The 24,610-nt window shown below is 36.8% G+C and overlaps 1 protein-coding gene across 8 annotated transcripts in view; it reads right to left on the bottom strand.

The window, feature by feature from the left end:
- Positions 1-24,610, bottom strand: part of PIK3CB (phosphatidylinositol-4,5-bisphosphate 3-kinase catalytic subunit beta) — a 91,770-nt gene that overhangs the window by 20,957 nt on the left and 46,203 nt on the right. For all 8 annotated transcript variants that reach the window (XM_082056785.1, XM_082056788.1, XM_082056786.1 and 5 more), the window contains 10 exons: positions 14,583-14,768; positions 13,497-13,722; positions 11,689-11,912; positions 8,786-8,968; positions 8,353-8,523; positions 7,366-7,443; positions 5,922-6,173; positions 5,245-5,341; positions 4,430-4,560; positions 1,060-1,113 (listed from right to left, as the gene is read on the bottom strand). In XM_082056785.1, coding sequence (XP_081912911.1) covers positions 1,060-1,113; positions 4,430-4,560; positions 5,245-5,341; positions 5,922-6,173; positions 7,366-7,443; positions 8,353-8,523; positions 8,786-8,968; positions 11,689-11,912; positions 13,497-13,722; positions 14,583-14,735 — 1,569 coding nt within the window. In that variant the 5' untranslated portion in view covers positions 14,736-14,768. The remainder of the gene's footprint in view (positions 1-1,059; positions 1,114-4,429; positions 4,561-5,244; positions 5,342-5,921; positions 6,174-7,365; positions 7,444-8,352; positions 8,524-8,785; positions 8,969-11,688; positions 11,913-13,496; positions 13,723-14,582; positions 14,769-24,610) is intronic.

The following is a 24,610-nucleotide window of genomic DNA, read 5'->3' as shown; positions in this document are numbered from 1 at the left end:
AATAACATCCTGCACAGGTTTCCCACCTGACAAAAAATACATCTGCTGCACAGAGAATGTAACTTTAGCTCCTTCTAGGAATGATAAATGCCTGAGCCTTGTATTATGCTGAAATGTTTTAAGTAAATATTTTCATGTAAAAATACCACCTAAGTATAAATTCTTTAGGAGACTTTAAAAAGCTGGTTGAATTGCAATGCCTGTTTAGTAAACTAAGCATATTCTCTGATTGTGTATCAAAATAAGTAAACAGTCTTGAAATTAAGGTGATTCTTGTATCTGAAAATGTGAATATTTCAAACTAAGCCACAATTCTGTCCAGCTGGCCTGCTGCTATTGAAGATTTACAATTATTTGCACACTAAGTTGTTTGCACCTAAAGCAGCACTGAGTTTGCACTTTTCCTGAGCATTTTAGGCACTTGGTATTGCAACCAACACATTCTTCAATTAACTGCTTTATTCTTATATAAAATGCAGTTATTATTACTGTTGATCCAACTGTGCTTTCCCCATCTTATACTGCATTTTTCTGTATTTTTGTATATAATACGAAGAAAACACCTTCAGATCTTGGTGATCTTTTCAAAATTTGTCCTTAAGTTAGAACTATCCAGTTTCTCAAAAGCAGCATATAATCACCCTATTTAAGAAACATCATCAAGGACCATTTTTGAGAGACCTTATTTGGAAACATCTGACAACCAGGCAAATCATCATACTTGACAGAACTGAGACATTTTCCAGCCATATTTCATGCATCCTGGGAACGTATTCCAGATCTAGATGTGATGTGAATCTTAGCTGTGTTCCAAATCCAGAGTATGTGAAGCGATTGTGCTTTCTGACAAAAAATAGCCAAGAAGTCCAAAAATATATCAGAAAAAGTGGATGTATACCTGAATTATATGGCAGTTCACCAAAGTGAATTACATAAGAAAACACAGCCAGCAGAACTGTTGTTATCCAAGCAGTTGACTTATCTCTAGATTGATATAGAAGATAAAAACCACAAAACCTCGGCAAATTAATTTTAAAATGGTCTTTAGCAGCTGCTTACCGTCATTGCAGCATTGTCACTGTTTCTTGCAATCTCAGCTGCCTTTTCAAGTATCTGCAAAAAGAAGGTTTTAATTAAATTAGATTTAAAAACAAATCTGACTGCATTGAAAGGATAAACATAGAAATTAATTAGATAAGGAAATTTTGCTATCTTTTGGATAATAGTAATACTGTTGTTTTGTATATACAGTGGTATAACATGGACTTATATGCTGTGTCCCACTCATAAGCTAAATGGTCTTCCCTATAGCACCTCATTTTCTGTTTCTGTTCGTGTTTCCTCCTTATTTTTCAGCACAGCAAACCAAGTCCTCCACTCTAAATTATCCTTTGCTTTCTCATCTCTACTGCTGTTTTTGGGGGCACTGCTTCCATGACCCATACCTGTTACCCACAGATCCACACTTCTAGCATTCTGTTTCAGTGTGAATCCACAAACAATCCTCTCATATCGCCCACACGATCTCAGTTAGCGTTTCCAGTTCTCTAAATTTAGGATCTTCCCTTGTGTAACATCATGAACAACCAGCTTCCAGAGCAAACTCATTTAATGATACAGTGAATATTCCTTCCACAAGCTCTCAGTGTCAGTTAATATAAAGCAACCTTCAGGAACAAGGATTGCTACTTTTCTTAACAACAAAGCAACATTTCCCCAGAAGTTTAGCTCTGAGTTACTGTTGCTCTTTCTTTTTGTTGTTTTTTTTGTTGGCCTTTTGAACATTCGACTTGGTTTTTGAAGTTCATGTAATAAATCACAATGCGTAGTTAAAGTACAGATGTAAACACAAACAAACTATTCTGCACCCTTAGTGCAACCGACACAGATGTGTTAGAACGGTGACTGCCTAAGCTGAGCTGGTCAGGTAGGTGTATCTTCAGCTGCCAGATGCTGCTGCTTTGAGGAACAATTCATAAAATGAAATATCAATTAAGAAAGAAGTCTAAGGAACTACACCACCTCCCTTCCCTCAGAGCTCTTGCCTCTCCCATCACCCGGGAACGTAACACCAAACCCAGACACAGATGTAGCAAGACTTGTATTGTCTTTACTCAGGCAATATGAGAAATAACAAAACACTACCATAATCAGAGCATAAATACTCAGAGGCTAAAAATCCTTTAAAAAGGCATACTAGCTTGTTTTATTTCTTTCCCTGTATGAAATGCTTATTATTATGATGCATTGTCTGCTACTTGGCTACAAAGCTTGTTTCTACACTGCATAAAAGCACGCATAAACAAAACCACAATGTCCTAACTCCGTGTTTGATGCTTGCATCCTTGTGCACTTTAGAGTTTCGAAGCAAATAAGCTTTGAAAGTTTCTGCAAGTCCAGCTGTGTTCACCTGAATGACGAGCCACTCAGTGTGTCGGAAGCACCGATCGTTAACCAGCCCGATATATGGCTCCTGCATCGGATAACAGTTTTCTTATCAATTGTCAAGGTACTTTTGCTCACTCAGCCCCAAAGAGCTGTTCACTGCAAGTAGATTGATGCTATGATTGAAAAGATCCATCTATTTTTGCACATTATGTTTCTTAAAATAAAAACTTGGCGCCCAATTCTCCATTTTCTTGGCAGAAACAAACAACAACACTGGGAAAATTAGAAGCAGCCATACAGCAGGCAAGTCTCATTTAGCTGACTTTGAAAAACAGATTCTCAGCTCATATAATTCAAGTAGCTACCAAGATTCATCAGGACCCTCACCAAGAGAATCTTTCAGAGATTGGCTATCTTACTCTCTTTTCCAAGGGAGAAATTTCAGTCTACCCACAGAAATTGATCAAATTGTCAAAGACTATAGAGCTTTGATTTTCCCAGCAATACTGCAAAGCAGTTTTTTAACTCTAGGGAATTGCAAGTAACAAAAATTACTGGGGGGGGGGGAACAAAAACAAAACCATTTTGTAGCATTTTCTCAAAGTTGAGTGCTTTCAATGAGTGTTTCATTACCAACTCTGCAATCACTTTATAAAAATGCTCCGGGACTTTCCTCTGAGACACAGAATTTCTCAGGTACAGTTCAAGAAGTGGGCAAAGCCACAAAATAAAACAATCCAGCAGCCAACCAAAGGTTACAAGGGATGGTGAAGACCATCAGACATTGCTGTAATATCAATCCCTCTGGTAACTTGCTCAGTACAATCTTTTGTCTGTATTCACCCCAGCATTTTAACATACTGAAAACTTGGTATCACAGGTACAAATAGAAGGAATAACAGAGCTAGAACAAATATGTGATTACTTAAGAAACATACTTTTACATAACATGTTTGTAGTAGGCACATAAAAGCAGCTTTTTTCTTTATAAATTAAATACATACCGTATAATGAGAAAAAAAAAAGTAAAGCATTGCAAATAAACCAGTAACAAAACTGGCTAAAATATTTCCAATATGAAGCATAAACTGGTCAACCATAATTAAGAAGGCAATTAGTCAGTACTGTTTTAGTTCTTGAGATATTTTCAATGCTGTTTTAATACAACAAGGCAGGTGGGATGGGGGTGGCGGGGGGGAACAAACAACAATAACAAAAAAGCAACCACTCAACCCAAAAATCAAAAAAACCCTATCTTGTTATTTGATTTTATTTTGATGAACCTTAAAACCCAAAATCCCTTTTTTACCAAACTAATAAAGCTTGGTGGCTTCTGCCTTTTTGTTCATTTTCTTTAAGTAATCATTAACTTTCCCCTCAAAAAAATTCAGACTAATGTATGTATGAGTTAAACCTTGTTTTTAAAATGCATCATTAGCCATCTGTTTTAACACTTATTTTATTACTTGTTTCCTGGTCTCAGCTTTATTCTCTGGTTTGTGAACAATTTGCTATCTCATGTTCACACTACAGACATAACCATGTGTATTCCAAAGATGCATTTCTTTCCTAGCCAGACATTCCGTATCTGTAGAAAACTGCAGGGCAACTGAAGTGGATTTTGTTCAACAGCAGACCTCGAGAAATCCCTTTTCACACAGTATTTGGAGTCTATTTATCGTTAAAGTATTTTAGCACATAGAGGAAAGTGTCCCAAAGAATGGGTAACATACACCTGTACAAAGAAATAACAGATTTTTATAGATCACAGGAAGCACAGTTTTAAGGTTTCCAGCATGGCAGGTAAGTTTAGTTTCTTGTAAAATCATTGATATTGGAAACTGATTATGCTTCTGACCCTCAAGAGACTATGTATTTTTAAAAGTATATGTCTTCATAATACTATCTGAAGACCCTGCAGTCAGAACACAGGCATCCTAATGCAGTGTAAGTTTAAAAAACTTGAGTATGTTAACTAAAATGTGGGAAGTCAGGAATCCAGTAGAAAAGGCAGTGTTGAAAGGAAAGAAATAGCGGTTACCTTATCAAAGGGAGGGTAATTAATAGGCTGCTTTGAATATTCTTGAAATCTAATGTGCAAAGCTGTTGCATTTTCAGTGTAAGGATTAGTCTGGACAGTTCCCATTGGATTCAACATTTCTTCAAGTTCATCTGAAACATTAGAACAATTAATACTATAGGCCAGACATGCATTAAAATTAAAAAATCCAAAAGGCAAAGATGCAATAAGAAATTGCTTACCATCTACAATGGACAGCAGAATGTTTTGATGTGTGGCATTTTTATTACAATGCATTGCATTTCCAGCATAAACTACCCACACCTCCTACATTCACCAATTCTCACCCAATGAGAAACTGATTTTCTCTTCCCAAAATAAATGTAACAGTCATGGGAAGCTGATACACCCTTATACTGAGCCAAATCCCAGTAAGATCTGCAGCTTCTCTAAATGAGTATCAACACTGCCTACGTAACAAACTGCATGAAAAAAGAGTTTTAAGCCAGATTTCTCTCAGCATTACAGCTGAGTTCATACACGGTTCCTCAGGATAGAATGAAGAGTGACATGGAGATTTCAGCCACTCTTACTAATCAATCTGAATGTCAGGAAAGGAAGAATGCTATTTCCAAGTAGACTCTTGGCCTTCTCCTTCCTGATACACAATACTTTCAGGAAAGAGATTAAGACATATATTTATTCACATAAAAAATACAAGTAGTAAAGAGATTACGAAAGAAAATTCAACATGCATATAGAAAATGTTCTACAGTTTGATACTACTCTTCTTTGATCTTATAAATAAAGTCCAAATCTTCGAAGTTAAACTTTACCAGGGAATGACGACCAGCTGTGCAGTACCAGTTCTCCGTTCTTCAGCTGTCCTTTATAATCAAATACCATGGTATTTACCCAGGCTACAGGATAATGCTGTTAAAGGAAAGAATTTTTACATGGAAACCAAGGTGTCAGTAAACACTACTATGCAGCAAGCACTACAAGTAAAATCAAGAGGGCTGAGGGTTTGTTGTTGGTTTTTTTGTTTGTTTGTTTTTTTAATGGTGATATCTTTCAGAAAAGCAGTTCAGCGCATGCAGAGTTTTCAGTATGAACCCCAGTGCCACTGAGGACAATAACACTCAATTTTAAGGGCATCATTCTGTCACTGTAAAATTATACATGAACATGAGCCTAGATGCTAATTTTTTCATCTTTTCCCAATCACAGCTCATCTGGAGTTCAGAACACAACTGACCTTTTAAAACACAATTCTTTAAGCAGCCATTTGTCAACTGGCTTACAACCAAAATTTTCATGCCTTCTTCAGTGTCTGAGAAGTATGAAAAGTTCTTTTTCGTATCAAGATGTGCCCTTCTTAATACATGTTCTTTTTTTTTTTTGTCATTTTGCATTCTCGAACATAAAAGTGAAGACAATTAAAGATTTCTGAATACTTATTTCAATATAATTCAGAGGTACACTCAAGAAAAACAACAAATGAAATAATTACCACTTTTCCTGCTTTCCTAATAGTTTGGTATTTGGAAGGATTCATTGCCTTGGTGGACTTCTTTGTTTTCATCTTATCCATCACAGCATAAACTGCAAAGCAGAGCCTTGCCATTCTTGGTAGATCACAGACATTTATTTCAAACTCTAGCACTTCATTCCAAACATGGTCACTTCTCCCAGATATTTCTGTGCTTACAATGGTTTTGCAAAGGAGCTCTGTACCATGGAAAAGACCAGCCCTAACATGAACCTGCAATAAAAAAAAATAAGGAATCTTAAGCTTGCCACAAAACCTACAAAATTCTACAAAGAATATTATATGGAACAAACATAAATGCGTTCCATCCATATTTATATCTTAAAGGAAATACTCATTTTGAGGTTTTAAAATGAAACAAACAAACCCTGAGAACAAATTCTTTATATTCTGCTGTTCACATTCCTGGCCAAATAAAAATATATTTGTTTAAATCATGTTGGCTACCTATTTTTTCAGTACCAAATTACTTACGTTACCATATACAACTAATAATAATAACATTTGTAGTAACAAATTTGTAGAAACAAATACAATATATGGATACACAAATGTTTTTAACTTAACACACACAACATGGAAGGAAATAATAGGAAACAAGCAACTAAGCAGAATGAAAAGTTTAATCTAATTTTCTGAATACAAATTCCAATCTCTTGGTAGAACCAATTTATGCTTCTAATTGAGAAAAGTTTTGGGTTTTTTTTTCAGCTTAAGAAAAAATTCATTTTTACTTAAACTGTTTATAAAAATGTACAAATTATTGAAGTGAATGTTGTTCTACCTCACAGGCAAGTGTCTTGTAAGGTCTTTAAGTACTTGTGCAATAAATTCCCACGTGTTAACAAGTTGTGGTCTGTAAAACAGTCAGTAGCCCAGTCATGTACATTTTTACAGGAAGCGATACTACAGCTTTTCTTTGCGTTCAGCACATTTAGAAAATAAAATACAGATTGCATGGAAGCATGCAGTCCATGTTTAGACACACAGAGAATATATTCTGGACTAAAAGAATACCTTAAGTTCCATTGAAAAATGTTTATTATTTAATCTACTTCAATTTGTCAGATGTTTACAACAGTTTAGTTTGAATAAGTGTATTTCATACCAATATCAGTACTATACAGACACTATCTTAAAAAAAATCAAGTACCATATGAACAGTTGTGTCATACTGTCCATGCTTACTGATAATGTTCTAATGCACATATCTAACTTCAGACAAGAAAGCAATACTTTGGCAAGAATGCAAGATTTTAACCAATACTACCAACATAACTGGGAATAACTAAAAATTCTTACACTTTTGCTGAATTGAAATCTGTATTATTTTGACTTTGCTAAACATCAAAAGTCATTAAAATGATGAAGATAACATCTTCTTATAGTAGGCAAAGTTACTTACTTTGGCATTTTCTTCTGTATTTAGTTTATTACCCTTTAACAGAATAATCTTGAAAGGGCTGGAAATATCCCATACACTCTGAGAAGGGAAACAAAGATTACAAGTTCTTTCTTAATCAATGTAACATATTCAGACCTATTTTATAAGCTAAGCATTTTAAGCAATGTCATAAATACAAACTTAAAAAGATGCATTTTTAAAAATACGAATTTGAAATCTTCAAATGAATTTATTATCATAAATATAAGACCATACAAGATGTTCTAAAGGGAAAAAAATCAGAAAAAAAAAAAACAGAAAAAAACACTCAGATGAAAGAGGAGGTTGGGAGGTTGTAAAACACATTGGGTGTTACTTGCTGGCAATCTGGAATAACCTTTCAAATTTATTGATCACTCTGAATATATAGAGTGTGTAACAGAGCAAAGTCTGTCCATATTTCTTAGAATGACAGTACATAAAATCCAATTTTTCTGTAAGGCCATAAGTTTAGCAATAAAGGAAGCACCATATTAAAAGATATTTAGATGTATATTATGGCAAAACTTGCCACCATTGAGGTGGCAACACCAGGCAAGAGATCTGGGCTAATACAAGAGATCGCAGACCACCACTGCCCAAGCTAGTGGAGCCCACACATTTTATTGAAGCTGGAGAATCCAGGTTCTCTGCAATAACTTCTCCAGCTGCTGGTAACAGATCATGACTCACTTTTCTGGGCTCTGATTAAGAGTAGAATCAATAGCAATGGAAAGGAAATGTCGAAGGTGAGGGATGGATGAGGCAAGAGAAGGTAAAAAGTTTCCAGGAAGCATCAAAGTCTACTATTTCTGATGTAAATCTTCTCACAAGCAACAGGAGACTCTGAGCAGACCCAGGTGACCTGCACTGGAAAACAACAGCAGTAGCACAAATCCCAGGCACTGTGGTTTTTATTCCACAAGTCACTGTTCCTTTGGGTATCAGATATTCTCCATATCAACTTACAGTTGTTGCTCTTGTTTTTTTTGGTGGCAGAGGAAGAGGAAGGTTGGATGATTTTCGATGTATGGCAGCTTCTACAGCAATCATCTCCTGCTCGCACATTTTCTTTATGGTGCAACACTCAACTAGAGTCAGCTGGGGAAGAGTCCTGTTCATCACACAGTTGCGTATATACTAAAAGCCCATGGAAAACAGTTGTTATCAGCCAGCAGACTATTTCTACAGCAACTTTCAAATCAAAGGAACAAATAATATATTACAAAGATACAAAGGAAATGGTGCACATGTATTTTACAACTGGAGAGGGCCGCAGACGTGAGGAGGAAGCGTATTATTGCTCAGCATAGCTGACCATCCAGTGGCAGAAGAAGCAAGGTCAACTTTTGGCAAAGGCACCAGAGAACTGTTACAGCAAGTTCCAAAGAGCTGTACACACCTGAAACTGAATTAATGGATGATCACCAAAAACATACTCTAGCCTTCCGCTAACTTGCAGCACATAGTCAGCAGGATCAACTTCCTCATCTTCTTTTCCATGGATAGTCAAACGTTTTCGGATTGCCAGCTCATTCAGCTTGATGGGATTCATGTTAGGAGACACCTGAAAACTAAACACATCCTAACAAAACACAAACAGGAATACTGAATGTCAAATTTGTCATAGTTAGATGTACAAGGCTTAAACCACAGCATACACAATAAAATAGGCAGAAATACTGAACTGTTAAAACCAGTCTATTATAAGACAGTTATGTCTACATCTTCAGTGTAATCAGAGCAACAGTCACCACAAAAGCTGCAAAATGGTCAATTCCCAAACTTGTATAGTATCGGAAGTACTTTTAAGAACACAACTTTATCTAAGGGATTCAGTGATTTAAAGACTTCTAGATCACGATATTGTTCTAGGAGCTTGTATTCTAGAATGTGAATAAGGGAGGCAATAAATCATGCATATATTTCAAGGTATTTAGCACTACTAGATGCGTTAATTTTTCTTCTGTCTAGCCACTAGCAAGTTATCCTCTTTCTAGATACCACTGCACTAAGAAAAAGAAAGCTTCAAGTAATAAAGCAGAAGAAATTGTTAATGTGATTTATGTACAAAAACACCATTTCATTGGGAGGAGTGTAGAAAAGGGGTAGCAGCCAATACCTGTAGCATTCTGAATATAACATAGAGACTCTCTGCTTTTTCAAAGAAAAATGTTAATCAAACCTTTAGAAGTTACTTAGGTATTTCCAAAGAATTTCTAATATTGATGCGTTATAAAAGGTTAAAAGTTACTCTCTTAAAATTTAAAAGAAAAAAAAAGTTCAAAGTAATTTAAAGCTCCTAATGTAAAAGGCCTTCTGTGAAATCTTTCCTCTCCCCTTAATCTGCCACGCTTACTTGCAAAGGCTGATTCAGTGAGTTCTGGGTTTACTGTTTTGACTTACTTTTTTTAATTTACACACACAGACTCCTGAAGATTTCTAAAGTATTTCTAAAGTATTCCAAAAGCAGCTGAAGTGTTGTCTGGCTAATATTTGTCTGACTTGTGTTTTATTTATATCGAAGTTTACTGGTAAAAAGCCAAGCTGCCCTAATGGAAAAATCTAACTCTGTAAAGTCAGGCAAAACGAATTTAGTATTTTCTCTGTTTCTGCACGGTTCACAGCAGCTTCCACTTCTCAGAAAGCTGCCAGACTGTGAAGGCTTTCTGCTCCTATCGTAACTGCTATCAAGTAGACAGGCCGTGACACTTTTTCTTCCCGGGAAGCTGGTGCCCTAGCACAGCCACCTTGCTTCCAAATTGTAGGTCTTTACACATATGTCATAGAAAAGAGAAACAGTCTCTTTCTCGTGCTCCAGAGATGATGCAAAGATGTAGCTTTTACAGCTCACCCACACATTCTAGAAAGAAAGTTTAATATACCTTTCTCTCAATCTTGCAGCATCCTTACTGAAAGAACACGACAGTTCCCATACTTCCTATTTAATTCTCCTGAGATTATTCTAGCACTCTGTGCAAGTAGTAGAGCCTGGAACAGTTTACTGCTCTAAAAACCAGCTCATATTTGAACTGTTAATAGCTTTGAAGGTCAGAACTGGCAGCAGAAGCATCCAAAACATTTGAAATGTCAGCAGCCTAAGCTATTACAGTGGAAGGCAATAGATTCTGCACGAGCACGACCTTTTGCACCGCTTTGGACTGTTATCATACAGATATACATACACAATATTTTAATTAAAAGCTAACCCACAAGTACTCTCATTCCTGGACAACAAGACCTCTACTAAGCCAAAGAGGATGGAAAAAGGTTTTGTTATAAAAACCACCTATACATCCAACATCCGCTAGTGTTACTGGTGATCCAATTTAGTATTCACCTCTGCAGTTAGTGTTTCCAAAGTAAAATATTATTTTACCATTTTGGATTTTTTATTTTTGAAGTTAAAAACGATAGTATCAAAAATGTGACAGTTTTGTAAGTAAAATCGGCTGAATCATTAGAAAAAATCAGTATCTAGCACCTGGGTCAAAACAGACACCAAATATAGCCTGATATATTGACACACTTGTGAGACTTTATGGTTTCCAATGCTGATCCCTCACTGTTACCCAAAAGAACACAGTGCAAAAGTGAATGATGGGAATGCTGGACTCAAGTAGAATCATAGCAACTTCAACCTCAAAAAAATGAAGCTAAATCATTTTAGGTGGAAACTAAAGGATTTGGTTTGGGTTGGTGGTTTTTGGTTTTGTTTTGTTTGTTTGTTTTGCTTTAAATAAACAACCTACTGATTTGTTAGCTGAAACAAAAAGGTAACTCCAAGTTGCAGCTAGTGGTTTATTTGTCTGTATGAATCTCTAGTGTAGGGAATACCAATTCCTCTTTTTTTACAGGTATCACTCAACCTAATTACTGGATCAGCCCCAAAGACGTTGAACAAAGAGAAGTGTGTTGAGTATGGTGCCTCCCAATTTGTCCGCATCCCCTGAGCCTAAAATTCAACTCTAGTTGAGCAACACAGTAACAACAGCTGGCCAAAACAAGTCCTGACAACTGTGAATTATGTTTTACATTTAAATGAACATGAAATAATATAGAATATACAAGTTGTACATTTTTACTTTAGAAGTAGAACTGTAATTTGACCTTAGACGTTCAGTTCACAACTACAGGTTCACATCCTCATTTACTTTCAAGAGTCAGGGATCCCGGTGAAAAAATTTGCATTTTAAGGCCAACACCATAACGCTAGTATTCTATTTCATTTATATCCTTAATCACAAGCTAGTTGAGATCAGGATCAAGAACAGTACATGAAATGTGGTCAACAACCATTCCTACCTGGCAGTTATCAAAATGAACAGCCACTACAATATTTCCATTATAAAGCTTATCTTGGAAGCTCTCCGGTATAACAGGTTCCTGTTCTGGTGGGTAGGTGTGCTTTAACCAGTCCATCCAGGAGAGACCCACAAGCGACTGAATCTTTTCCTCACTGATTTTCCGCATTTTAGCTCGGAAGTCATTCACTTCGGGATCTTGTAATGCATCAAACTCATGAAGACCTGAAAGAATTCAAGCAAGCAAAAGGATATACACCTCTACAAATGCTGCTCATCTATTTACCAGCCCGCTCAAACTTTTATTATCCTTAAGGTAAGGTTACATAAGTGGTTTTCTTCAGACATCCCACCCAAACTGGGTGCTCAAAAGTGGGTTGAGTTCTATGTTGCCCTGTACATCAGTGGACTTCCAAAGTTACCTACACAATTCCCATGCAACCCAGCATGAGAGTTTAGTTTAAACAGCAAGAACTAATGTCTCTCTTAGGTACTATTAAATGGAAAAGCCAACCCCACCCTGAGCTCAAGAGAGTTTGGAAAGTTTTAAGTCTCTCCTCACAAGAGCAAATGCAAAGAAAGCACAGCAACTGGGGGAAGAAGTGTTTGCAAACTATTTTTTTTTTAATCCCACAGAAAGATAATATACTTTTAAAATTTTGTTTAGAAGTCAAAAAAGAAGGCTGCTGTAACTAGATACATTTATTCTTGAATTTTCCTTCTTCCATTCAAGTCAAAATGACAACACTAAAATTTTAACCAATCCAAGATCAGTAAAATTTCTTTTCCAAAATATGTAAGGAGAGAATACACAGTGGAGAGTCCATATAACCAGACTCGGTACTTGAGGAAGTACAGGGGCTGCAAGTGTTTCTTTCTTTTCTCCTGAACTTTGAAGGACACTGTCCAAATTACACAAAGCACTGAACACCTCTTGAGAACAAACCACTAAGTTTAGCAGCTTAGACATGAACACATTTTTTCCACTGCTAAGGTGCAGAATAGGGGCTGCATAAGGAAGGATCTTGTACAGCTATAATACGGAAAATATTTAATCAAAGAATGTGAATCTCTCGGAACCTGTCAGAATATGTCTGAATGGTTAAACTGGCTAACTGTTTCCATTGTCAGTTTTAACAAATAGGCAGACAGAAATCTAAACAAAACCTGCAGTCTTTATAAAAGAGCTAACAATGGTTCATTGTTTTAAAACAAGAGGTATGACCTCACGCAACCCTGTCAATCTTGATTGTATAACCAAGCAGAGTCGATTTAAAAGCTGAAAATTCTGAAATAACATCAAGAACAAGTTACTATGAAACCTTTAAAAATAGCTGTTCATTGTTCACTGAAAATCAGTGCCACAATTGAGAGCAAAAACAAGAATCATATTGTTAACCAACTCAGAACCCATGTATAACAAACCCACAATAATTTCTAGTTCCTCTGTGTCTGTTAGGCTATTTATGATAACACTTTTCACAGATTATGCTTTCCTTTACTTAGTAATAATATTATAATTTTTTCCCTCATCTAGTAAGATAAAATTTGCTCTTGATTGATGGGTAATACAATACACTGCTGAAATATAATACAGAAAGTGGCTTTCAACAACTTTCAAATGCTTCATCTTGAGTATTTAATTTTTTTTTAAAACTACGTCACTATTATAATAGCTTGGGAAAGGGAAATTCTGTCAGGGAAGTACTTCGTTTTTGATATTTTTTATTTTTCCACTGTTACCTGCTCAGTTAGACCCTCAAAAAACATAGTTTAGCCTCATTTTTAAAAAAAGTTAAACATAATTACCTTTGCCTATAAGGACACCTATTTTGGAATCCAACTTTTCTCCTGGATCACAATTCCTTGTCACTAGTTTAAGGACAGGAAGAAAGGGTCTAACATCACAAAGTCTCCGTGTTTCATCTTCTAATTCTTCATGTACAGCAGTCTGATTCACACAGGAGAACATGTAAGAATCAATCTCCATGAGGAGATGAAAGAGTGGATAGGAATGTGCCTGCTTCCATAACAGCTGCAAAGAAAACATATAAACAAACTAAATATAAAGCACGAACATAACTTATGGCACTGAAAGTAACATTAATTTCCATTTATATTCCAGAAAGAACATAAGAGTAACATATCTGGTAACCTGGTTCATTTTCATCCCTATATGTTGTTATATATTTATTTTGTCTTGTTTGTAGTCTCTATCTTGAGGTTATATTTAAGCAGAAGTTGTGCGCTTAAATATCCCAGGGGTAAAAAGCCCCACAAGGACAAGTACTATGAGCTGATGAGAGGGCAGCACTAACCCTCATCCTGGCGCTTATCCTGGGATTGACCCAATATCGTCCTATTTGCGGTCAAGTTGCAGGACCGCGGCTGTCACTACAGTAACAAAGCACTTGCTGATTTTGCAGGCAGATGTTCTTGACACCAACCAGCACACTGTCACTCTCCTCCACTAATTCCTGTAGCTTCCTATCAAAACTCTTCTCCCTCAAGACACACCTATACTTTCTTTTTCCAGTGATTATTGTGATATATAGGCAGCAAGTTCCCACTATGGAAACAATTGCTGAATTTTAAAAAAGTCATGGTTTTCTGGAAAATTCTGTTGCGATACACTATTAATGTAGAGCTACTGGAACAGTCTCTGCTGAAGTGTAACCATGATGAAGAAGTAATTTCTATGAACCTTGCCATCTGCCCAAAAATGTTCCAAATCTTCAAACACATACACATCTTTATTAATCAATCTGCTTTGCCTGTGCCTTCAGTAAGTTATTGTTATGACTGCTCAAATTCATTAATAGATTTGCAAAAAGGTACATAAAAATCAGACACAGCACTAATTAACTTTTAAATTAATTGACCATTTGGTATTACCTGTTTAATATGAGATATGGTGGCATCTCGAGGGACATCCAGGTTGATGTAGATTCCAGTGGGCAACAGGAAGTCCACAGATATTGAGCCATCAGCACCAATCTGTGAATCCACTGCCCAGATGTCAAGGCTGTCTGTCACGGCAGGAGGCATTATGGAACCTCAATAAAATCATAACCACATGGCCTTGGGGGAGGAAAAAAAAGAAAATTCAGTATACTTAACCTTCTATAATTAGACACACATTTTAAAGCCTTTGGAAAGTTTACATAAGCCTGCTTGTACAGCTCAGCTTGCAAGTCTGAGGTCTCAAATGCCAGTATTGCAAACACATAAGCATAGTTTTAGTCATTAATTCCATTTAGTATAAAAAAAGCACTTGTCTGGTAAAGCACTACTGCTGAGATGCTTAAATCATTAAAACAAAGTAACAGGAGAAAAAACTAACTAATTAAAGGTTGGTTAAAAAGAAAGGTAGAAATTCATTTTTGATTTTTCTAAAATTATTTACCTGCATAAAATACAATCAAAGTAAACCTCTTGGACAGAGCATGGCAATATTCAATATGAAAACACATGATCCATTTCATAATTTGTTTTTGCAAATTTCCTGTTAGGTGGCCAGAGTAAGATATTCAACTTGGAAGACTATACTAATAGTAGGAAAATCAACTTCACCTCTATTAGAAAGTGATTTTTCCCCTAAATACATTTATCTCAATTTGCTTTCACCCTCCAAAAAAGATAATCTCTTAGGAAGCCAACCCACTGTGTAAACTACATCCACTGCAGGGTGGGGGAAACCCTTGGTGTGATCTGCTTCAGCTCACTACACTGGCTTTCTGATGACTTGTCCTTTGTATTTCAAGACTCTTATTTACTCTTAATGCTACCAACTGTTTTTTCTGACCTTCCAGGTCCTGTGTTTTGATTACCACTCTCACAAGACACATTTTCCCTTCAATCACTATTCACTGAAGTATTTATCTTCCTCTTCATCCAGGCGATGCTCTTCAGCTGACAAAGGGATGGGACGTGTTGTAAAACACTAACGTAATGTACTACTCTGACAAAGAAAGTTACTCCCACACCTTTCTAATTCTTGTTGGACATCACAAAATGTGGGAAATCACCATTTGTAGAAAAATAAGCCAGAATGTGCAACTCCACTACAACTTTCCACTACTTTTATCACTCCTTCCCTTCTCTTCTCGATCCATTCCCTGCTCTGAAATTAGGCCTGTTCTGCTTAACTGAAGGTATTTCCCATATTACAGCACCAGTAAAAAAAGCAGGAGGGAACCAATCCACAGCGCTGCTGTTCTTTATACATCACAGTGCAGGTTCAAACAAGCTCATCAGCAAATGAAAAAAAAAAATAATTAGCACAACAGCCTCCCAAAATTCAGTCACTACTGCTGACTACATTGCAAAAAAGTCTGACACATATTTTCCATCTTGTTAAGACATTAGGCAAAATCCATTATCCAAAGGTAACCCTTTCTACAGGTGCTATAAGTATGGAGGTATACCTAGATACAGTACAGATTGCTTAAATTGGTCATGCCAATGACCAATCCATAATTATCACACTGTAGAAACTTTCCAAATGCATATGCATTTATTAATACAGTTTTTTAATCCCAAAGCAATTAATTACTATTTTTCACCAAAACAAGCAACCAGGAAAACTTTTTTAAATGCACTATAATTGAACCCACCACAAAACTCCAGGATACCAACTACAACACAATGAAAGTGGCCCCCCCCCCGCCTCCAGCTTTTTTCTTTACAAATCAGCTTAGTTTAGGAAAAGTCACACCACCAGCTACTAAATCCAAACTTTACAATACGTAGGAGTTAGCACTTAATTTATAGCAAGTTAAATTTGTTTGATACTCCTATTTTACAGAAATTCAACCTTTAAAATTGGTAGGCTTTTAAATCAAACAATCCATTGTCATATGCATCATTGTCCCTAACTGACAACAGAAATGCAAAAGTCAGACTTCAGAAAGTCTCTTTGTAATCCCTTGCTTGCAACAGGCAGTTTACAATGAAATAAACGAGCAAGCAAGCATAGGGGAAAGCTGAATCTGCCTACTATGGATAAGAGAATATGTCAGCAGCACAAAAATCAACTACTACATAAGCCTGACTTGTTATTGACAAACAAACTATTAATATTTTGTACATATTATAAAGGGCTGTTCAGTGCTAACTTTTACTGATCATCATTGTTAAACAAATAGTACCATTTAAAGCATCACTGTAAAATACTCACAGTCCATCTCTGCCTCAGTACTGGTGTCTACCCCTCCAGTTACCATAAATATACAAAATTGCTCATCTGATATTTGGAAAACTTAAGGAGATTAAAATCTCCAGCAGAGAAAGAGGATTGGCTAGGAAGAACTGAAATCTCCTAGAGCTTACCAGTGATCAGTGGAACGGCAAGTCCAAACCCCACATGGAGCCCAGCTAAACACTCAAAGTAGGTATTTGGTAGCACAGCTATGCTACTATTAGCTTGCCAGTTCAAAGCTGCCTTAGATATGAGACAACACACTTAAGTCTCACCTCTAACTGCCATATAAATACACTAAATAATGAGACCCAAGTCATCTCAAAACCTTTCCATCCAGCCTTAGCAAACTTGTGAGGACCCACACAAGCATGATTGCTGCCAATACATCTTGTTACCAAACTAAATTTGTGGATCATTTAGTATATTGCTTGTACTAGATAAAAATAAAGTAGAATTTTCATTAAAGGCAAATAAAAATCCTCTAACTTTCAAAAAGCATAAATACGTAAGGAAAAATACTTTTCCCCAATGGAAGCAACCCTTAGGGAGCTCCTATCATCTTCATTATCGAATAATAGCTTATCAGCATCGGGTCCTCATTCCCCCCAAAAATCCGCTACACTGCACCAGACTGAATCAAAACAAAAAGAACTGGAGGTCGAGGTGTAGACCTGGTGACAAAAACAAATGAGGTGTGAAAACATTTTATCGTAATTACCAGATTCATTCATTCACTCATCAATGGGAGTGGAAAGTTTAGCGCAGTGTGTAATCTCTTAAATTGTCTAAAGGAAAAAAATAAAGTATAACCCCATCATGCAACACAGACTACGCTATTAGAATAACACAGCATCTACCAAAAAAAATCTAGAGAAAATCTGGTGTTTCTCATCACCAAACAGTATATATTTAACAAGCTACTATTTAAACAGGATATTCTTTCTTTTCCTCCATCTACTTCTACCTGTAAAATCGTGGCTGAAATTCTGTTGTAACTGACAATAGTAGTCACAGAGAAATCATTTGAATTATGTAAAACCAATGATTTTTCATACTTGGGCACAGACAGGCTATATTTTCAGTCATTTTCCATGGGCATCACGGTAAAATAAAGTGATATCACTTTAACAGATACAGCAGCAAGGAAAACATTAATCTATTCTATATAGTTATTTTGTTCAAAATTCCTATTTTAATTCAGCATAAGATCTTCTCTATTTTCATCCTCTTTTGCGTGTTTTTCCACAAGATGTGCAATTATTGAAACCACTTTAGTGCATCAACAAGAGTTTAAAATGATCAAAGCAGCAACACTTCAAAATGCTCTTACATACCAATAACCTAGACACCACAGAGTTATTATGTTCTCGTAAGAGAATCAGAGACTTTCAACACGGGCATCAGAATATTTTAAAATTCCACTTCCATTTTCAATTAAAAAAGGACAAGCAATCAACACGCCAATCTGAGCATGCTGGGAAGCTATTCTTGCTTTCAGGCACTTACTCAATATTTCCTTCCTCAAGGCACCAGGTTAGTGTCTTATACAGCCAGCACCCAGCTTCCACCAATAGCTGACATCACAGGGGTCAAGAAAGAACGAGTATTTATACTGAGAATAACACTGACTGCCAACATAAGACGGCTGTGAGAATGAGTCATGGGCTAAACTGTAAAATGTGGAGTGACTAACAGTATCACATCTAGTAACTGAAACAAAGGCAGAAAGCCATCTGGATTGGGAGCAATAACACCAGAGACCTTTTAAACAACTTCCAGCTAAAGGAAAAAAACAACAATCAAAATAATAATAAAAAGTTATTTCAGGCTGTTAACCTCATAGCTATTCTTGCCCACTGTCAGGTTAAAAACAACCTCTCATACAAAAGAAGGAAGTAATTAAAGCAGTACTTAAACCTCACTATTCAAGTATCTAATCAATGATTATTTGAATTTAATAGCAACAAAGCCCAATATTAAATGCTTTTCTGAGTCACAGGTACATAGTGACAGCATTCCAACCTTCCTGTGCAAGGCGAAAATTCTCTCTGAACTTTGATTTATGCATTTCAGATTTGTATGTATGCATGTATATATATATATATACACACACAATCTCAGAAGCACTCAATTTGTATTTTAATACACCAGCAGTTCTGAAAAAGCTGTTTAGACTAATGGAAAGAAATGGAACACAGATTAGTAGAACATCTGCAGAATAAGGAAAAGAGAAAGAAAATTTAACACTCATCTTTGCATTTAAAGTACACAGACAAGAAGCCATACAACAAGATTTCTCAAACCAAGACAACTGCCTGCAATTTTTTTATCTATGAATCTGTACATCTGGTATGTCACACCAAGCATTAGCACTGAAGTGGAACAACTACCACTGCAAGCTGCTGACCACAGGTTGGAAACCTCCATAATAGCTTTTCCATTGGACAGTGCAAGCGCAGCTGTGCAAGGCAGCGTCAGGCTCAGGGACAGCCAGCAGGGAGCCTGCATCCCCACTTCTGCCCCCTTGCTCCGGGCTGCCCCATCCTGCTCCAGCACACCTCGAGTCTCCTCACCAACCATTTCACCTTATCATCCAGCTGGAATCAATGAGTAATTTTCTTTCACATTGTCTACTTGAATCAAATCACAAAAGGATCTAAAGAGTGCCAGAGCCTCTGAAAGGAGGAGAACGAAAGCAGGATCTTCCCTTTTCATCAGCAGCAAGCCTCCAGATTGTGTCATAACCTCACAATGCAGTTTACTACTGGCTAAAACTGATGGAAAATCATCCTGCCCTTTCTGTCAGCAAGATCAGAGAACTGATCCAACTGAGATTTTAGGTATTTCTCTCAAGTTAGTTTTCAGTGAAAACAGCTTTCTAAGCAGGCACACTGCATGAACACAGGGAGAAGGTGGTAGTAACCCTTGGCTGGGAACAGGGCAAGGCCATCCCTTCTGACAGCAGCTCAGATTTTGAGCAACTTAAGCAAGACACGAAGTGACACTCTCATTTGCTTTCAACAGGGAGAAAGAATTCCCAAATAAAAGACAATTAACATTCTAAATGCCTGAAGCAAAATGCCTTCACACTGACACAGTTCCAGCTAGGTAAAAGGGGAGGAACGAATCTAGTGAACTATACAGTAAGTTATACAGATTTCCATCACTGATGTCTTCCATAAACATTCCCTCGTCTTGACACTGCTACACCAACACACCGGACCATTTCACCACAGAAGCGATGTAAGCTATTTTTGTCTTCATTATGGATTCCTGCAGAGGGTGAGAATTTCCTCTGTGAAATTGATATGAAAGTTACAGAATTTAATTTTCTGTCTTTCCTCTGTTTTGTAACCTTGATCACAAGATAATCAGACATTTTAAGCTGGAGAGACCAGCCACAGACTACAATTCCTAAACAGCTATTGACAACAGCTGCGTTCCCAGACACAGGATTCTTAGTTGTTGCTCTTGTTCTGTTGCGGGGTTAGGGGTATGTGTTTTATTTTCTTTTTTGAAGGACTTACCACTTCTAGACAGACAGAAGAATTTGCTCTAGTGCTAACAGCCTATTCCAGAAGCCAAGACTTTGTAGCTTCTACCTCACCCTGACAAAAGAATCTCTCATCATCTAACCAAAGAGACCACTAGGAAAGTGAAAAACAAACAAATAAAACCCAAACAAACAAAACGAAACAAAAACACACACAAAATTAAACAAACAAAACCACCACACAAACAAACAAAACAGGGCTATCAGAAGCAGGCTGCTTCTTTACTGTTTCCTAAAAGGGTTTCAGGAAAGATGACGGTCAGAAGTAAACTACATTTGTTTTTCTGTGAATTGCAGCCCACCTTTTTTTTTTTTTTTCCCTCTAACCAAAACATGGAAGCAGAACCACGCGTGCCTGGCTATCCAGTGCAGGTAAAAAGCAGGCTGCAAAACAACATAGGCAACGCCTCCAGCAAGTGTCAATCACCACCAGAGCCACTGGAACATTATATGATATCAATTAACAAAACCCAGGCATTCAGAACATCCCCAAGAATTATAAAACCTATCTTTTAGACTAGAGACCAGTAGGATTCCAGAAGTTGTGGTTACAAGTTGGGGTTGTGTTCCCTTACTCAGCCATCCACTCAGAAGCTAATCCTGTTTTGCTGAGAAGGCAGGCAAGACCAGTTTGTGGCAAACTCAATTCCACCGTGACTACTTCAGAAGAGAGCACTGAGATCCCAGGACCACCCAGCTGCAAAGGCTTCACACCACTGCTGTAAGACTTGGTGAACTCACTTCTACCTGTGTTGAGTAGTTAACTTGCTCATGTAAAGAAATTAAATTCAGAAAGTGCAGATATCTGACATAAAACAGTGCTGACCACAGAAAAAAGCAAAGCATGAGAGGGAACAAGAACATGCTCAGAGAGAGTGAGCCTGTCTAGAGGCACTACAAAAAATTAGACCTGGAGTAACAATGCAATGAAGTTTCGTTTGAAAATAGTTTATCATATCAGCAAAAGACTCAGCCATTAAAAAGTACTCACAAATCCACATGGATTGCTATGAACATCCAACATTAATCTGTGTCAGGTGAGTTCTTCTAAACCACCATTTTGAAGAATCCACCAATTATGAAATTTCACGTTATGTCATTAAATCAGAATTTCTCCTTTATTTGTGAACTCACCACAAATCCCCTAACACTCATACTTTGAGGTGTATTTTTTGGTGATTAAAAGAATACCACTGCAAAATCCAATACAACATTCAATCTATTATCCTGAAGCATAATAAAAAAGAATATTAATAAAAGACAACAAGCTGCAAGGAAGCTGGTAAATATAAATACCCACACGACACAGGGCTGAAGGAAAATTCTTACACCCCATTATCCCTCACAGCATTTATTCTCCTGGGCTGCCTCGTAGCACCAAGAAAATATAGTTTTCAGACAGTTATTTAGAAGAAATACCATACATCTGAAATGCTGCCACCTACCCCCGAGATGTGGTCACAGTTCTCTCGGGATTAAATAAGTATGCTATCCTAAATAGATACAAGAGGAGTAGTGGGGGAAAGAAATCATTTGTGTATGAAAAAGTCAGTTTCCTTAAGAAATAGATTTATTTTACAACACCTCTTTGAAACAAGTGCGCATTTTAAGGGCACATAAGTACCTACAACTCTTCAGGTTCAACATAAAACTGGATTTATTTTTCTTTTCAGTAAAAACATGAATATTTACATAAAGGATAGATATCAGAAACTAGCTTAATTTGATTATGCAGAAACTAAGAGCACTCTGCTTATTCATATATTTGCTTTATATAATAAGATATCACAACTGTTAAGCACCACATTCACAGCACCACTGTGATCAATACAGCTATTTATCTGCTGCTTGTCCCGTCATATGGTAGTCAAGGGGCTAAAAAAACCCCAAAAGTCTCGCAGCAGTGAAAGCAGTTGAAAAGGGCCACCCTATCCAGCCAGACACACAAGAACAGTGTTTAAACAATATCTTGCTGTCCAGAAGAGACTAGATGACAATCTGACCACAGTAATTTTCTAGCAAACAGCAGCAGCATATCACGTCGTCTAAGTAGGAGAAACACTAAGCACTTACACAATGTAATCATTGTAATCGTTTTTCTAACTACATAAACATCTAGTTATAAAAACATGAGCAAGCTATAAAGGAAATATTTGAGAACAAATAAAGGAAAAGAATCTAGCAGCAAAGATGGAAAAGGAGTCAGAATATGCAGGAAGATTTATATCCTATGAAACTTAGAATTCTGATTTCTTCGAAGGTTCTGAAGTCAAATATAAACATTAGATCAGTGTGCCAGTTCACGGCTCTATAAAACTACATCCTCTTCTGTTCCTAAAATTGCAGCAAATCCCCAGCTGCCCTCACAGCCTATGAGTTGCAGGCCCAAGGCGATGGTGGTGCAGGCACTGCACTGGCAGCAGTTTCAGAGCACTGCGTGGGACTCCAGCCTGCTGACTGACTTCCACAAGGGTGCGGTGAAAACACTGTAGTTACGTTCCAGTAGTAGCCACAGGGATGAAATCGGGTGTAACGTGGAAGTGCAACCTAGTTTTGCTTAAAGGTTTCATGTGACAGAAGGCGGCACGTGTGCTAACCAACGCACATACTACTAAGAACTGTATTTTCCGTTCAGTAGACCTCACAGCTCACACGGGATCACTAATGACTCTTTTTTCATACCATGCCACTGAAATTCCTGTTTTGCCCAAAAGAGTGAATCTATTCAAGGTTCTGGCCTTCTACAGCTGCACAGGTGAATTTCAGTCTCAAATTGTTTACAAACTTAGAAAGAAAATACAAACAATATGATAATAAATACAAATGCCTAAATCAGCAAAGCTAAGATTTTTCGGCTAACTACAATAGCAAAGACTTAAAGAATTCAAGATATCTACAGTGTGGCCTGGGAAGTTATTTTTAAAGATCACGTGGTACTATAAATATTTCCCAGCAGGTTGGTTCAACTGCCAGACGAACTGGCCCTATGGAATGGAAAATTAAGTGTCCATTTCGTCAGGATTCCTCTAGAAATCAGAATAAAAATATCACCATTTCATTTTCTAAAAATATCCACGTATAGAAAACATTAAAGGCCTTATTTAAATGCCATTCCCTCACAGTGCTCAGACTGGTACCAAGAGTGGTATCTCAGCTATTCAAGTCTAGATTCTCTCATTCTTCTCATGAAATATATCTAGTTTTCCACAAAGAGAATTTAAATAGGTTGGTTTTTTTTTTTTTCCCATGGTCCCTGATTACTTTATCTGTTCACCTTCTGCAACTTATTCCTTTGCTGTACCTATAGGAATATGCATTAAGTTTTAAAAACTGAAGCTAGGATTTTAAAACCACAATGAATAGAGTTTCTACTTTGATATTAATGCCTCTAAAAGTGGCCCAGTTTTCAAAAAATACTGAGCACCTGAATTTGCAATTGACTTCTACATGACTTAGAAATATGTAAAAAAAAAAAGATGCCAACACGTTAACTTGTTTCAAATTAAAATTAAATTTAATTTTACGCAACCTGATTTGAGCAGACAGGTTAGATTACCTCTGGTGGTCCCCTCTTATGAAAATTATTCTATGATTCAATTAAAGTGTAATGTTAAAACTAGCATGTGAGATTGTTGTCTTCAGAAACTTACTCCTCCAAAACAAGTCTACAGGTAGAGAGTATCGCTATTAAATTGGTATTCCAGACTAAGAACACTTATCAGAACTGTTTTGACTAATGAGGAGAAAAGGAAATTCTTACTCCTCCTTACTTTATTCTCAGGCAACTAAATACTCCCTCCAAAGATTATTCATGACGAAATAAATGAATAAAACTTAAGTCTCAGGCAAGTCAAGACTTCAGACAACTCACAGGCAGCACATCTTTCATAATGACCACAAAATAGAAAAGTAACATCACAGTTTGTCACAGCTAGTTCATGACTATCCTTTGCCCTATCTTGAAATCACTAGATAGATACATAAAATATAGATACATAAATAAGGAGTTTCAGGTAATCTTTTTGTGTTGCACAGTTAAAGTAACTTGCAGGGAGAAGAAAAACTTTCACATTTAAATGTTACTGTCTGAAATTGGCTGTAAAGGTATTTGATCATTGGATCACACTGAAGCTGGTGCCACTGTAAGAAAACATCCCCTTTACCTCA

Source organism: Streptopelia decaocto, assembly GCF_964273445.1.
Source record: "Streptopelia decaocto genome assembly, chromosome: 6".
Taxonomy (NCBI): domain Eukaryota; kingdom Metazoa; phylum Chordata; class Aves; order Columbiformes; family Columbidae; genus Streptopelia; species Streptopelia decaocto.
Note: the sequence above shows the minus strand (reverse complement) of the source record. Positions and strands in the feature narration are given on the sequence as shown.